Source organism: Beta vulgaris, chromosome 5, assembly GCF_026745355.1.
Source record: "Beta vulgaris subsp. vulgaris cultivar EL10 chromosome 5, EL10.2, whole genome shotgun sequence".
NCBI classification, from domain to species: domain Eukaryota; kingdom Viridiplantae; phylum Streptophyta; class Magnoliopsida; order Caryophyllales; family Amaranthaceae; genus Beta; species Beta vulgaris.
The window spans coordinates 24,158,665-24,176,625 of NC_079206.1; the positions used below are offsets into that span (position 1 = coordinate 24,158,665).

Below are 17,961 nucleotides of genomic sequence, written 5' to 3' on the forward strand. Positions count from 1 at the left end.
TGTCAAATGTTTTCCATGCTTCACCATCCCTTGGATGCTGTAAAAGCTCATCTTCTGAATCATTCGTTTTATGCCATATCATGTACTTTGCAGTTTCCGGACACATAAATAACCTTTGCAACCTTTTCTTAATTGGAAAATACCTTAGAATTTTAGCAGGAATTTTATAATCCTTCCCATTAGTCTTTTCTTTATTAGTTACTTTCCACCTTGAAGTCTTGCAAACAGAACAACTTGTTGCATTTGCGTGCTCCTCCCAATACAACATGCAGTCATTAGGGCATGCATCAATCTTCTGACAATCTAGCCCTAAAACTCTTAAAACATTTTTTGCTTCATTAAAAGACTTGGGCAAATTTGCATCTGGTAGCGTGTCTCTAAATATTCCTAACAAAGCCGACATTGCTACATTGCTCAACTTATGGTCACACTTGTATATAAATAGATGAATAAGAAAGGACAGTTTGGAAAATTTCTTGCAACCTGGATATAATTCTTGTTGACCTTCTTCTATTAATCTATAAAACTTCTTTGCATCTTCATTCGGCCCTTCTCTCATTGTATCATGCAACAACCCCTCATGTCATCATTCGTGTCTAATATCGCATCATGTTCTTCTGTCACATCCGGTTATTTTTTAATATTTATATCTAAGTCTAACAACTTATCACTTCTGGGAACAAAACCATTAACAATGATATGATCCCTAACAACATTTCTATACTGCCAATAACGATAATGACAAACATTGCAAGGACAACAAATCTGGTTCCCTTGTGCTTTAATAGCAAAAGCCTTACTAATGTACTCCTCAACTCCTTCTTCATATTCATCGCTCCATCTTTGAAGCATCCACCACTTTTTATCTATGTTATCCATTTTGTTCCTTAACGGTATGTTGCAAAACAGATTATTGAGTCAGCATACAATTTTAAAAAATTATAAAAATCCTTATATTTCAAAACAAATTGTTAATATAAACTTTGAACATTCAATAAAAACAAACCAGCTCCCAAAGCGTTTCACCCGCTAATATAGGAGTAGACATCTTTTAGAATTGCGACTAAATACATTTATCATATGCTATTACCCTCCTTTTTGCTCGCCAACCACTTTAAGAAACTGAGATAACTCACAATAGATATCTTTGATTCCCTTTAAAGTGCAAGTAAACAAATGGTTAGTAACTTAGAGGACACTTCTACTTCTGTATCAATGCTCTTTTATCTCCTTGACTCAACGTTATCAACTTAGAGGACACTTCTACTAATATCGACTCAACGTTAGCTGCATAAAGATGTGGTCCTTTATTTCCTTGTTTAAAGTCTTCATATTCCACTAATTAACATAGGACTGCTGATCACTAAGTTCAACAGTTTCTACAATAAATTGAAGAAGTTGATGCAATATTCCTTCCGCATTTATTCACCGAATAAAATCACAGATTTTTTTAATGTTTTATTAGGTAATTGAATTTTAAAATTTGTCCACTATAGAGCATCCAATATGGATTTGAATCACACAAACCTACACCACTTATTGGGTGATCAATTAAACATCATCATTCATCAAACATAATGCACACAATAGCTCAATATCAGTTTTGGCAAGCTTTAATAAGCAACAGGTAGTGCACTTAGTTCTTCAATTTTCACAAAGTTTCAACCTTTCGAATTATTAGAGTTATAAATCTTCTACATTTAGACTTAAATCAAAACTCGAATAAAAGGAAAAACCTCAATCTAAGTGATTCCATGTACAGCTAAGTCGGTAAAACAAGGTAATTTAGAAGTTCAATTTTCCCAATTTTATTGTATTAACGAAATCCTATCAACACTTATAATTGATATTAGTTTAGTAAATTTTTTTCTATTGATATCAACTGCATAATACTTTTACACATGAATACTAACGAATTAATGAAATAAATAGTGCAGCGACAGAAAATAATTGAAGGAGAAGTGAAAGTAATATGATACAGACTACAAGCACATAATCTCGCTGCTATATATGCATAATTCGAGAACCCCATGACAATGGAAATTGAAGAACATACCTCTTGTAACTCCGAGTTTCGTCTCTTTGTTGGGTTTCTTGAATGTCGTCACTTTACTTGAGTTTTCTTGAATAATTTCACCTAATTGCTTCGCTCAAGACTTGAATTTTGCATATATTCATGAAATTTGGAAGAATTTTGGAAGAAATCTCGTAAATTCTTAACCTTCCTCTTGCAAGATGTGGGGGATTGGATTTCTGTTCGTTGTGTTTCTTCAGTTATGTGTTAAGGGTTTTTGTTCCTGATTTCACGACGAAGTATAGCGGGTATAAGCTTTTTTTTTTTTTAAGTTTTTGAATTTTCGGATAAAAATATAGAGGGAATTGATAATTTTGAATTTGCGCCAATTAATTAATTAAAGACGTTGCTGTCATATATAACACCTACTGCAACGACCCTATTTATAATTTCATCTAATGCAATGACAATCACTAAACCGTTGCCATAGATATACCTAATGCAACGGTCAACGTAAAGTCGTTGCAATAGCTCAATTCATGAACCTAAATTGAAAAGGACCGTTGCAATAGATGATCCTACTGCAACGGTATAAAAAAAAGTCGTCGCAATAGCTTATTTTAGCCATTGCTTTTGATTAAAAATGTAGTAGTGCTCGTACCTTCATGAGTGACTTCAAGAAGATCCCAAATTTGTTTTGCGCTTTTGCATCCCATGACACGATTGTGTTCATGAGGTCCAAGACCACAATGAAGCAATTTTATAGCAAGAGCATTAATTTCCATCTTTTCGAAATCTGCTTTATCAAAATCAGATATATAGATTTAGGAATTACCTCATTCTTGTCATTAGTGGTAGTGACTTCAAAATCACCTACCTCTACGACTCTCCATACCTGGTAATTGTCGACTTTGATAAAGATCTCCATTCTGTTCTTCCAGTAAGTGTAGAACTTACCATTGAACATTGGTGGCCTCTGCGTAGAGTACCCTTCTCTTTCTCTCTAGTATTCATATTTTTCAAGATCTTGAACTCAACAGGGTTTCCTGATTATTAGAGTTCCCGCTCTGATACCAATTGTTTTATAATATGAGCACTATAAGAGGGGGGTGAATTATAGTGAGAGAATAAGCTATACTTTTTGCGGAATTAAAAGTTAACTTGGGAACAAACAATAGAAACACGAGAGATTTAGCGAGGAAAAACTTCCTAGGCCTAGTAAGAAGAAACAACCTCGACCACAAGGGATTTTAAACAACTTTCCACTATAATAGGCCAAAACAACTCTGATTACAACCTATTACTTTTTCTCGATTCTCAACTCAAGTCACTCAACTCAAGTTCCCAACGACAGTTCCCACAACTGACGTTCCTCTCAAACTTCACTCGAAGTTCCTTTCTCTTTCTCTTTCTCTTTCTCTTTCTCTTTCTCTTACTTCACTCAAAGCTTCTCACATTTTCAAGAGTTCACTCAAACCCTTTTTCTCAAAAATACACTTTGTAAAATAATGGAAGAGTAATAAACTCGATTAATGTAAGTACGAATTCTCTTACGGAAAAGGCACTAACACTTTAGATAACTTAAGACAAATTAGCTAAGTCAGACACATTTTGTTCACATGAATTAGGCGCCTATTTATAGACAATTAAGACAAGACATTATCACCACTAAGTTAGAGTGTTAGACCATTATCCCATGATCTCCATGATGTTAATTAATTTAATTAAATAAATTAAATATTCTATGTCAAGTAAATAATCCACTAATCCACTACTTCACTTCATAAGAGAAGCAGTAACCAAAGTTGTTAAAATCGCGATCCGGATCGTAGGATCGCACGATCCTACGATCCAGATTGTTCAAAACGATCCGGATCGTGCCTGGAATCGGTATGTAGCAGGATCGTAACTAGGATCGTGTGGGATCGTTAGAATCGGTAGGATCGCACGATTCCATGCGATTCTATCGATCCCACTTTTTAGCTGTAAAATCCGCCATGGAAAGCCCAAGCTATAATGTCAAAGAAAGTCCACACTTCAGGCATGTTATATAGTGCTTCTAAGACAAGCGAATTCCCTAGAGTTTGAGTCTTCTTCACTCTCCTCTACTGAGTCGGAGACTTAAAGCATCAAGCGAATTAAAGCTAAAATTGGAGCTTGAAAAATTGAATTGAAGATGAAATTGGAGCTCAACAGTCAAAGCCTCTAGCAAATTTGAGTTGCAATTTTGCTCGACTTAATCAAAGCATCCTCCTCTTTTGTTTTGAAGTTCAGTTGAATGAAACTGAAGGTAATAATTTTCTGCCAAATTTTTCTTTTTTCCCTTCTTTATTTCTTCAATTCTTATTTGATGTTCTAAATTTCAACCATGCATTTGCATTTAGTTACTGAGTAACCTGTAGCTAGCATTTAGTATTTGGAATTTTGGATAGTTGCATTTAATATTTATATTTTGGTTTATTTTTCAGTTTTAATGTTTCTGTAACTAGAATTCTAATTACAAAAGCTTAATTAGTCTTCTTATTAGTTCAGTTAGTCTGCAGTTTTTTTTTTATTACAAAATCTTGATCAGATTGATTAATTATTTGATCCAGTGTGTTTATTTGCCACCTGGAGCTGATGACGGGAACTTTGTCTATAATGAAGATTAGATTGTTGTGAGCTTATTGGTTACTAAGATTGTTTACATGTAATTTTTAATATGGTTAGAAACGATATTTTCCTTGTACTTTTTAGATTATAAGCTTTAAAATTACATTAGTAGAATCGTGTTAAATATGTATTGACACTATTATTGATCTTATATGATGAAAAGTGTGTTTATTTGCCATTATCTTTACTAGAAAGACATGTACAAGTCACATATGATCCTTTTGATTGCCCAATTTCTCAAATTTGTAGGATCTTACGATCCTACGATCCGATCCTACCGAATTCGATCCTACTCCCTTCACCGATTCAAAGTGGGATCCCGATCCTGACAACATTGGCAGTAACACATTACGTGGTTTTACAAAACTTGAAAATAATTAAACTCATTTAATTTAATTAAATACTTGGAGGATAATTTAACTAAGCCACTAAGTCCACTAACTACATAAATCGTGTAGCAGTAGCTTTAGGCGTGCAATCCAATTTTTAGGAAAATAAATAGATTAAATACTTTAGCTAGTTTTTAGGGAAAATATCTTTAATAAAACCGGAAAAACAGTTTTATAATTTTAAAATCCGAAACATTTTAAAAACCGGAAATATATTAATTTTCGAAAACAAAATCTTTTAAATAAAATATAAAAGATAAAAGATAAAAAGATAAGATTTGAAAATCGGTTAAATTAAAATCAGAAAATCTTTTTAAATTCTTTTCCTAACAAACTTAAACTAAATTCCTAAAATAGTGGATCTTAGTTAAAACAACCCTAAAAACTCTAACAACTATATTGGGCACAAGTTTAACTTAGGCACACAACATTAGAGTTTCTTAGGAGTTCCTAAATCAGTTTTAAGTCTTGTTCCCTAACCTTATTCCTATAGTGCCAGGTCTGTTCCTTTCATGGGAACAGAACCAAGTTCCTTTGAGAATTCACCACGAACTTAATTAAGCTTTTACTCAACCTTAACATGAAGATAATAAATACCCTAATGTATTCTAATCTTCATTCCATTCTTGATTCTTCATCTCTCGAACATCTTTACTTCGATCTTGATTAATTCTCCGTTTTAATCTTCAATCAAGTATTCTCTTAGCTCGAGCATGAATTACCTTGCAACAACATAAATAAAATATACTATGTCTTTTGTGGTTAGGTCATCTTCAAAACTCAAGGGTCAACATAATTTTTGAAATTATTCATTATTGTTACATAAAATCTTTAAAATGAATTAAAATATATACAATTATTAATATTAATGAATAATTTCATTATTATAAATTTGATTCGATTGTAATATATGCAATTTGATTAAAATATACACAATTTGGTTCAATATTTACTTATACTGGGCTGGGCTGGTTCATGAGCCGAGCTGGACCAGATTTATGGTCCAGACTGGGCGGTTTTAGTAACGGACTTTAGTGGGCTGGGCTCAAGAAATTTGGCCAACGACCTACCCACTAATTTCACGGTTCGAGTTGGGTTGGACCGGGCTTTTTGCAGACCCGTCCCACGAGGTGGGCTGGGCTGGATTGACCCGCATTGTTGGTCATCTCTAGTCGGTGCTCTAGGGATGTTCGAGTGTATTTGGCATGAAGGACACCTCTTGACCAGTTCTTAGGCATCCAACTTGAGTGTAGGCCAATAGTAGCCGGCCATGAGTGTCTTTGTAGCTATGGTTCTTCCCCCGTGGTGACTTTCGCAAGCCCCCTAGTAAATTTCTCTTAGAACGTAGTCTCCTTCTTCGGGTGTTACACATTTCAGAAGAGGGTGAGTGAAAGATTTCTTTGTAGATGTAGTCCTCGTGTCATAAGAATCTTCCTAACTATTTGTGCTTGACTACACTCGGCCTCTTTGTGATCTTCAAGCAGCCATCCATTCCTTAAGTATTTGACTACTTCTTCCATTCATGTGGATGTTCGGTTCAACATTAGTTGTTCCTTAGCATTGATGCTCCGCTGATGCAATACCTCCCATATGATGGTCCGAGGGGCTAATTTCTCTGCTGAGCAGGCCATCCGAGCTAAGGCATCAACTTATTAATTTTTCAAAGGAAGTATATGGTTTATGCTGAAATGAGATAGTTTTTTGATGATTTCTTGGGTTTTGGCCAAGTACATCCTCATATTGTCCTCATTGGCTTCATATTCGCCTGATACCTGACCCACTATGAGTTGTGAATCGGATTTGGCGTTGACCGATGTGGCTCCGGCTAAGATGCAAAGTTGAAGTTCGAGGATGAGACCTCGTATTCGGCTTCATTGTTGGATCCCAAGAATTTGAACTTGATAGCATATTCCATCTTATCCCCAACCGCAGGTTTGCTTAACAAACCGGCTCTATATCCGGCTTTGATAGAAGAGTCGTCCACTTGCAGTATATCCTTCATGCTCATCAACCGGGGGCTAGGTGGTGCACTCGGTGATGAAGTCCGCCAATGCTTGGGCTTTGATCACCCTCCTTAGTTTATATTCAAGCCCAAAATGTGCAAGTTGGTCTGCCCAAGCAGTCATCGAACTGGAATGGTTCCTACTTTCAATCAACTTCCTAAGTGGTTGTCCCGTGAGGACTTTGATCTGGTGGGCTTGGAAGTACGGCTTGAGCTTCCAAATTGCCATTATAAGGCGAAGACCATCATTTCCACCTCGTGATACTTATCATCTGCACCTCGTAAAGCATGGTTGACGAAGTAAACTAGGTGTTATTTTTCTTCCTTTTCAGCCACTAACACCGCGCTGAGGGCATACTCTGAAACAACTAGGTAAATGAATAAGGTTTCCCCCGACAAGGGGGATATGAGTTGGGAAGGGTTGAGAGGTGTGCTTTGAGGGAGGCGAAGGTCTGTTTGGCCTCGTCATCCCAAGTGAACTCCTTTCTCTTCAAGGCTTTGAAGAAAAATAGGCTTTTGTCGGCCGATCTAGAGAGGAAGCGTCTGAGGGCAGCCAGACAGCCATTAGGCACTGCGCCTCCCGCACGTTCCGACGGAATTTCATCTCTAGTACCACTTTGATTTTGTCGGGGTTGACCTCGATTCCTCTCTCGTCCACAAAGAATCTGAGGCACTTCCCCCCTTTTACTCCGAACACACACTTCTTTGGGTTCAACATCATGCGGAACCGCCTTAGGGTGTCGAGGGTCTCCCTTATGTCTGATGGGTGGTCCCCTGGGCTTTGCTTTTAACTATCATGTCGTCAATGTAAACCTCAATGTTTTGGCCCAGTTGGTCGTTGAAGATTTTGTTTAGCGTCCGTTGATATGTAGCCCTGACTTTTTTGAGTCTGAATGACATCATCTTCTAACAATATACCCATTGGCTAGTGATAAAGGTTGTATGGACCCGGTCCTGCTCGGCCATGAAAATCTGGTGGTATCCCGCATTTGCATCCATGGAGCTTAAGAGGGCGTGCCCAGCCGTTGAATCGACCAGCCTGTCGATTTTGGGCAAAGGGTGGTTTGTCTTTCAGACAAGCCTTATTCAGGTCTATGAAATTCATGCACATTTTCCATGCCTAGCTTGAATTTTTTACCAACACAACATTGGCTAACCATTTCGAGTACTGGCATTCCTCTATGAAGCCCGCCTCAAGCAATTTTGTTAACTTCCGCAGCTGCTGCGGTGTTCCTCTCGGGACCTTGATGTCTCAGCTTTTGCTTGATCGGTTTGAACCGCTCTTTGATGTTTAGTTCATGACTCATGAATTTGGGGTCTAGCTCGGGCATTTTCGAGGCCTCATAAGCGAACACATCTTTGTACTCGTTGAGTACCTGAATGATCTCCTCTCTTGTTTGAGGGTCCATGGCTTTGCATACCCTTACCATCCGACCAAGCTCATTGTCGATGATTACTTCTTCATCATCTTCGGCCAGCTGAGGGCGTTCATATTGTTTGGGCTTTGCAGTGATGTAACCATGAGGCCACTTGAGGGCCGATCATCTTCCCGCTTTCTCTTTTTTGAGTCCTCTTGGACCTCAACTTTATTTTTCAAATTGTTAACGTAGCATTCTCTTGCTGCTTATTGATCCCTTGGATCTTCCCAACCTTACCGTCGTCGGTTTCGAATTGCATGAGGAGTTGGTAGGTGGAAATGGCAGCTTTGGCTTTGTTCATAGTGGGTCTCTCTATTCATAGTTGGCCTCCCAATTATTATGTTGTAGGGTAGAGGGATGTACACTACCAAGAAGTCAGTCAGTAGGCTTCTACCCCTGCCTTTTTTTCCCATCCGAGTAGGTAGTTTTATTGATCCGACTGGATGTACTGAGTTTCCCCTGAAACTTATGAGTGGCTGATTGAGAGGGGTGACTTCCCATTCACTGTACTTCAACTTTTTGAGATATTCCAGTGTGATGATGTCGGTTGATGACCCACTGCCTCCTAGCACTCTTTTGACCCTTGTGTTGGCCACCTTGAGCTCGATTACCAGGGGGTCGTCATTGGGAGTATATTATGTCCGACTGGATGCCCCAAAGGTCATTACGGGGAAATCGGGTCGGAGTTGTTGGACTTCAAGCACTTGGTGCTTAAGACTCTATAGGTGGGCTTTGCGAGATCGGTCGGTAAGGCCTCCTAACACAAAGCCACCTACTATGACCCCGATGAAGCCATTTGTATCGCCACTATTAGATTGACCATCTTCTATTTGCCTTTCTCTTCGCTTGAGTGCTTGAGGTAGAGATTCAGCTTGTCTTGATCCGCTACATCATCAAGGGAGCTCCCTATAGTCTTTGGTAGTGTGCCCACATTCTTTGTGGTACTCGCACCACTGACTCTTATCCTTGATGTCCTTGATGTCCAAGTAGATCTCCCTTCGGTTCTTGCTGAACCGGGGGTTGTGGCCATGGTTGTTGAACATGGATGACCGACCCCCGGTCTTTTGCTGCTTTGGTTGGTCCTTGTGGTTTCCTTCTTCCTTTCTATTCTTGCTTCCATCATCCAAGTGGCGACATATGTATGTCCCCTGGATGAACCTTTGCGCCTTTGTCATTGCTTTCGAGAAGGTCTTTACCTCGCTTTCCGCCAAGGACCACCTCAGCCGACTGAATTGGAGTCCGGACATTTATTCGTGCGGCACTTGCCACCGCATCTTGTAAGTCTGAAACTTTGAGTGATTCTTCATTGAATCTTTTGATGTAGTCGGCCAAGCTTTCGTTCTTCTCTTGTCTAACCCCCATCAGATGGAGGCTCGTCTTTTTCTGCCTTTCCATGCCACAAATTGATGGATGAATAAGTCCTCAAGTACTGAGAAGTCGGTTATGATTCCAGCAAGCAGTTCTTGGAACCAATTTAGGGCGAGGCGCTTGAGTGTGGTGGGGAAAAATAGGCACCAGTTGGCCTCACAGCTAGTTTGCACGCTCATTTGAGCTTTGTAAGTGGCCATATGATCATCCGGGTCGGTTAGGCCCGCGAATGGTTTAACGGGGGGTTTAATTTTCCTAGAGTAGGTGCTTCCAAGATTTCCTGGCTGAATCGGATCATGAACTTGAGTTCTCCACTGTTGATCCGAGGAGGTCTAGAGTGGGCTGAGTCGCCTTGCCCCTCTCACTGAGTGGCTTTCTTATTCAGGATGTGTCAGGCATCATACCCCTATCTGAGGCGCTTCTGGTTAAGAAAGTGGCTTAGTGTCCTTAGGTTTGCGTACGACATCGCCTCTAGGTGACTTGGAGATATGAGTTTATATTTCCCTGTCATGCTGACTGGGATCTCGGGCCTCGGATCTCTGCCGGCTAGGCTGACCGTGAGCCGAGCGGGGATTGTGCTCTTCCCTCTAAGAGCGTACTAAGACTTGGGTCGGGGGGAACACAGGGGTTAGGCTGAGCCTGCCCTTGTTGAATGGCGGTCAGCATATCCATCATGCTGCACTGTAAAGTTTGTTGAAGCTGATGAGCTATGAAGATGATATCTGCTGCGAATAGGGGTTGACGGTCGACATGTTATATTTGCTGTGATGGGGATGGATGATCCCCGTTGGACGGTTCTTGGTTGGGGTCCATGGTCTGGATTATGGCAGACCGACGAGGGGGAGGTGAAGGTGCCCATTTTGATCTCCTATGGTGGTAAGATGAGGGTGCCCGCTTAATCTTTGGGCATGTGCTGAAGGCTGTTTGTTACGGGTGCTCTTAGCTGGGGCCATTGTTGAATAACAATGATGTAGGTTTTTACCAGGCCCGTATTTGAGCCTGGGCGAGAGGGGCGTGGGCCCCAAAAAAAATTAACCCAATTAATTAATAGTAGAGAGAAGAAAAAGGAAAAAAAATAGTGCTTCAAGAGACGCGAGATTAGCGCCACTTCATCTTCTTCATTTTGGCAGTTTCATTCCTTCCTTATTCAACCATCAATCTTCCACTTTATTTTCTTTTTTTTTTTAACGAAAATCTCCACCTTTTCCCTAAGTTAATTGCAATATTTTCGGATTTCTTCTCTAATTTCGCTGCAATATTTCCGGCGAGATCTACAAACATATTGAAGAAGATGATTTCCTCCATGAACGAATATAATCTCAAACGTTCAATTACCAACGGGATCAAAAGTTACAAATTTACCTTTAAATACTCATCCTTTCATTGTTTTTCACATCTCAATTACACATTAATTTTCCATCTTTCATATATTATTTTTCTCATCTTTTATTTTGGAATTTTGAATCATGAGTTGAATTAAAGAGCTCAATTGTTCAAGGAGATTCCACCAATCATACGAAAACATTTCGGTAATTGCATTACTTTGTCTGCAATTTAATTTTTCATTGTGATTATGTAGTTATCAGATTTTTTTTTAATCATAATTTTATTTTGTGTTTCTGAAAATTTGGATGATGATTATCATGTAATTTTAGATTATTATTGATTGTTAAATGTTAATTAATTTTAGATTAGACATACTTATTGTTGTTAAAATATTTTAACTTCGGATTAGTGAGGGCCTAATTGATTATGTGATTATCAACCATACGAATCTCTATTCTCTAATTCTGTTAAATCTGTTTCATTTTTTTATTTATGTATGTTGGTGATAAACTGATAATACTATGTGTGTTATTGTCCAATGATTCTAATTAGCAACTTGAAATAGATACTGAAATTATCCACTTCAGTACATCCCCAATTTTCATTAGTTGAAATGTTCATTTTCTAGAGGTTAAATATATATAGAGGTTGTGACTTGTGATAAGTATTATGCTTTAGGACTAAAATGAGTGATTCTTTGTCTTTTAACTTTGTTAGTTCTTATTTTTTTTTTTTACAGTAATTCTCTAAATTTTTTATAATAATTCTCTAATTAGATTATTGTTTGAATAATAATTGTAGGAATTATTGTTTTGCTGCCAATCTGTGTTTCAAGATTGAGACCCATCTTTGCGTTGACAAATGACGACAAAATAAGCTACATTCAGGTGTTATTGTTCTATACCTTTTATTCGTTATTGTATTTTATAATGTTTTCGCGAAAGCATGCATCTGGTTTTGAAAAAAGGAAATAGAGACAACGGGCACAAGAATTGTTATAATCACAAAAGGGAGCGATAGATAAGTTTTTTAGTAGACGAGTAGAAGAGTCTTCGGGTAGTGCTGGACTAAGAGTAGAAAATCCCATTAATGACAATGCTACCAATTTGAATAATGAGTTTAATGACCATGATGGTGTCCTTGATTCGTCAAATGTAGCTACAAATCATTTCCAACAATCTAATGAAAATTTGAATAATGAGAATTTAAATGATGATAATGTTGATATTTTGAACGAAGAAAATCTCATCAATGACGATGCTACCAATTTGAATAATGAAAATGATAATGTCCATGATTCTTCAAGTGTAGGTATTGATGCACACTTTATCCCTCCTTTTGATATGTATGATCCTAGAAATTGGGGTGTACTTGATGCCAAAACTAGAGACATTTTAATTGAAAATGGGCCTTTTAGAGAATTGAATCTCACATTTCCTATAGATAGTCTATTTAGACATTTTTCGTATGCTTATTATTCTAAAAAAATGAGTAATGGAGAGACTTTTGATAGAAAATGGTTGGTTTACTCTAAACATGTGGATAGAGTATATTGTTTTTGTTGTAAATTGTTCACTTCTCAAAATAATAGAAGTCTTTTAGCAAATGATGGGTTGAATGATTGGAAGCATTTAAGTGAGAGACTTAAACAACATGAGAATAGTATTGAACATATGACCAATATGAATACTTGGAATGATACGAGAGTGAGACTAAAAAAGAATAAAGGCATTGATAAAGATTTACAAGAAGGAATCTCAAAGGAAAAGGAGCGATGGAGACAAGTTTTAATTAGAATAGTATCCACTGTTAAATATCTTGCTAAATGTAATCTAGCTTTCCGAGGATCCAGCGGAAAACTTTATGAGGATAATAATGGTAATTTTTTGGGATTGATCGAAATGATAGCTGAATTTGATTTGACAATGCAAGACCATGTAAGACGTATCAAAAGCAAAGAAATTCACTATCACTACCTAGGTCCTCAAATTCAAAATGAATTGATTTCTCTTTTAGCCCATGGTGTTAGAAATTCAATGATAAGGATTATAAAAGAGGCAAAATATTTTTCTATGATCCTTAATTGTACCCCAGATAGAAGTCATCAAGAACAAATGACTTTGATTGTACGATGTGTAAATTTGTCAAAAGATAAAATAAATATAGAAGAGTTCTTTTCGGAGTTCTTAAAAGTGGATGATACTTCAGGATTGGGACTTTTTAATGAATTGTTAAATGTATGTAAGTCCCTTGACTTAAATATTGATGATGTGAGGGGTCAAGGTTATGACAATGGGTCTAATATGAAAGGGAAACACCAGGGGGTTCAAAAGAGATTACTTGAATTAAATCCAAGGGCTTTTTACATGCCATGTGCTTGTCATAGTCTTAACCTCACTCTATCAGATATGGCCCATTCTTGTGTTAAAGCTGTATCTTTTTTTGGAATTGTGCAACGCATATACACAATATTTGCAAATTCTACTAAAATATATATGGAAGATTTTAGTTGATAATGTTTCGGGCTTAACACTTAAATCTTTATGCAATACTCGATGGGAGAGTCGAATAAAAAGTGTTAAAGCCATTAGATTTCAAGCTCCTCAAATAAGGCCAGCTTTGTTAGAACTCTATGATTCTAGTGTTGATGATGCTAAGACGAAAAATGAAGCTGAAAGTTTGACTAATTCTATTGGGAGCTTTGAATTTTTACTTGGCATGGTAATATGGTATGAGATCTTATTTGCTATTAACATTGTGAGTAAGAAGTTACAATAAAAATCTATGTGCATTGGAACCACAATGAAAGAAGTGGAAGGTATAATGTCATACTTTGAGAAATATAGAATTGAAGGCTTTGAATCCAGCATGAATATTGCCAAAAGTCTAGCAATCGATATGGATATAAAGGCAACACTTCCAACAAAGCGTCGCATATTTAGGAAACGACGATTTGATGAGAATGATAGTGATGGGGAAATACAATCACCCGAGGAATCTTTTAGAGTTAATTACTTTTTGGTGGTTGTTGATATGGCAATAACTTCATTGAACAATAGATTTGAGCAATTACAAGTATTTCAAACTATATTTGGATTTCTGTTTGATGCAAAAACATTAAAATCTTTGGATAATGATGAATTAAGAAAATCTTGCACAAATTTTAAAACTCAGTTTTCTCATAATGATTTGTCTGATGTTGATGCAGATGATCTTTTTTCAGAGTTAAAAGTATTGCAAATGACTTTGCCAAATATGGTGATGTCCGCATTTGAAATTCTTGAGTTTGTCAAAGGTGCAGACTGTTATCCAAATGTTTCAATTGCTTATCGGATTTTAAAATTTCTATTTAGGCCAGTGACTGTTGCATCAACTGAAAGAAGTTTTTCAAAACTAAAATTATTGAAAAACTACTTGAGATCGTCAAGATCACAAGAAAGGTTGAATGGTCTTGCCATATTATGTATTGACAAAAATATATTAGAGCATGTTGATGTAGATACTATTTTTAGTGACTTTGCTTCTAGAAATGCTCGTAGGAATTTTCTTATATGACCATTTGCGTTTCCAATGAAAATTTACTACTTTTTGTACGAAGTTTATTTTTTAACATAATAAAATTTGTCATTTACAACTTTTTTTTTAGTTTTTGCATACTCTAGAAATTTAAAAATTTTATGTTACTTGTTAAGAAGGGACCCATTTTTGTAGTTCGCCCCACGGGCCACCGATAACTCAGAAACGGCCCTGGTTTTTACTAAGTAGCAACAGGGGTGAATCTTACTGAGTGGTGGTGAAGCAACTTCCTGTACTATTCCCCAACAAACGGCGCCAAACTGTTTCTATCCACAATTTATGGATGCTAATGTGTGATAAGTAGGAGTTAGCCCCAAGAGCGTTGACCTGAGTTAATTATCCGTACACCGGAAACCTGCAAAACAAGGTTAGATTACCCGGGGGGTTGTTCTGGGATCACCCCTTCGACGCTCAAGTCAGTTGATGATAGAGGTAGAGAGAGGTGCTCTGCTGGTTTGTTAGGTGAGAATTCATCAACACCTGTTCATTAATGAAGCAACTGGTATTTATAGTGTTGGGGATCTCCAGCTGGGGAGCATTGGTCGAGTGGGCTTTTCTGAGGTCAATGGCTAGATTACCTTTGCAGGCAATTGACTACTTCAACCTGTTAGTGGATCCCCAAACTCTTAATAAGGTCAACTTAGTGGTGGGACCCACTATTGCCACCTATCTAGGGTCCTAGGAGGCCTTTTATTCCCTAATTGGGCTGCTAATCAATTGAGCCCAAATACTCCCTATTTTGCTAGTAGCTCACTTTTATTTTATTTTTGATGTAGTTGGGTTATCGACATATTGATTGTACTCATATTCAAGGTTGTATTACTACTATTTGCAATTTATCAAGGCCTTTAAGTTTGATAGTTTTGCTTTACCTCAAATAAAATGTCTTGTGATCGTTTTGCTTCTCATGGATACTCACCATTAGGTTCTTAATTTCCTGAAGCAAATGACAAAAGGCTTCTTGCGAATCCTATTCTTAATATAGTTGCATGTGGAGGAGTTAGGGAAGTCTCCTGCACAAGTAGCTCTTCATTAGGGGCTTCAGATGGGTCATAATGTATTGCCGAAAACCTTAAATGAAGCAAGGTTGAAAGAGAATTTGGACATATTTCATTGGTCCAGACCTAAATATTTGTAGAGCATATGGTCCGAGATCAAACATGTAAGTTTCTGTTGTAATTCTTCTTGCTGCCTTATGCTGTTGTATTATTCTTAAATCTTCGTCATATATATAATAGATTCTGCATGCAATTTATCCATTATTGGAACAATTCTGCAATCAAGTCAGTCAAATTGGTATAATGCATAAGTTAATTGGTGATGCATGTTTAATACCTACTTTTTTCTATTATGCAGGAAAAATTTCTTAGAACGAAGATTTTTGTGCACAAGGCATCTGCTGGCTACAAAACTAAGATTTTTGGGAGGAGCAAGTCGAGCTCTAACTTTTAAAAGTATTTCATTGATCCCATATTGCATAATACTAAGAGTGTGTCCTACATAAAGAGCTTTTTCTCTACTCTTAGGAAAAAAATGTCTATCTTTTGATGTTCTCAAATGCATGATTTCTCACCTTTTATGGAAGGAATTGCGTTTGCCTAATATTGTTGTTCATGGAACACATTTAGTCTTGTATAGCACACCACAAAGATACTATTCCAACTGTGTTGATTATTTAAAAATACCACTATTTATATTTAACTAGTTATATGGGTGGAATGATGCCTTGAATTGCTGTGATTTTGAGTAATCATCTATCAATTTACTTTTGACTCACATATTGAAATTTAGTCTTGATGTTGAGATCCATAATTTACTTTACTTTGTAATCTAACATATCGTGATTAGTTCATTAGTGTCCTTAGGAGTAAATAAGCATCGTCGTTTGAAGTATATGACCACCATCCTGCCTTTGAGCTCTGACGTAGGAAGATTGGCGGATAAGTTCGGTAAGGAAGCGCGACAAAAAGCCTGAAATGATTTGCACTAATCTGGGCCGACGGAGTCCGATTGCCTATTGTGATACCTTTTCAGAAGCAGAATGGGCCAACGAGTCAAACACGCCGCTATGCCGTGACGTATAGGCTTTTTAAGCCATCCGAGTTCGTTTAAGGCCCGAAATAGGCATTTTAATTATTTCCGAATTTTATTATTTCCTTAATTACGTATTAGGGTTTTGTTTTACGTATTTAAACATTATTAGGTCAATGTTTGGAGGCAGTTTTTGACTTTTAATAATATCACAGAGTTCATACTCTTTCTGGTGGATTTCGGAGTTTAACAGATTTATCGCTTGTAAATCTGTCTGTTCTTGATCGAGATTAGCGTTTGCTTTTCTCCATACTTTCCGACTACGTCAAGCTATTTCCCCCCTCTTATTTGAATTCTTAAACAATATCCCCCTTTCCTCATATCTTCCTTTCTTTTCTTCGTGTGTAAAACTAGTCAGACAATAGTTTCACTCGAAGATATTGCTAGAAAGTAATAGTGACACCGCTTACTAGCCACTAAATGTCTCGCGCTAGTTCCAAACAGGAAGCACTTATATATATTAAATAAATTTTAGTTTCTATCACATCTTATTTTTACCAACTTTGAATAAGTAGCAAAAATTTTGAACTACTTAAAAAGTGGCTAAAATTTCCAACAACTAATAAATAGGTGAAAATTTATCTACTTTGAGCTTTCAGAATGTAGGTAAAACAACTAGCTTGATGCTTGCATACTACCGAATTTTAGAATTAGTTTACCTATGCACCAAATTGGGACATTTTTTCGACACTTTTGGAAAATCATTCTTTTAATTTATGTCCAACTCATATATTAAAGACTCCGTCATTAGATTTTGCTTAACTAGTAAATCTACTCATGTTCATAAAAGGAACAACGTATAAACGTAAAAGAAAACATAAAATTTTCAAGTCATATCAGATTTACACATTTATAATAGTTGATATTTATAGTCAAATTGAGGGAAAAATTAAAGTAATAAAGAAAGTAAGTGACATCAAGAAAAGAGGCTGAGGGACGTCTATGTAAGCATTAATTACATTTAACCATTGAAAAATTATTTAATTAATCGAACAATGCGATTTGACCTAATTCTTTTGAAAAAATTACATCCAATTGTGACAAAACCTCTTCTATTTTAGAGATAGACCTACAATTCTAGAGAGAGTACAATCTTTAACATACACCAGGGTGCATCATGAGCAT

At 36.9% G+C, this 17,961-nt stretch overlaps 1 protein-coding gene across 1 annotated transcript; it reads left to right on the plus strand.

Moving 5' to 3' along the window:
• The first annotated feature begins 13,971 nt into the window (after positions 1-13,971).
• On the plus strand, positions 13,972-14,724 carry LOC104893338 (uncharacterized). Its single transcript, XM_010679434.1, has one exon. It carries the CDS (start codon positions 13,972-13,974, stop codon positions 14,722-14,724), a length of 753 nt encoding a protein of 250 aa, XP_010677736.1.
• Positions 14,725-17,961: the final 3,237 nt, after the last annotated feature.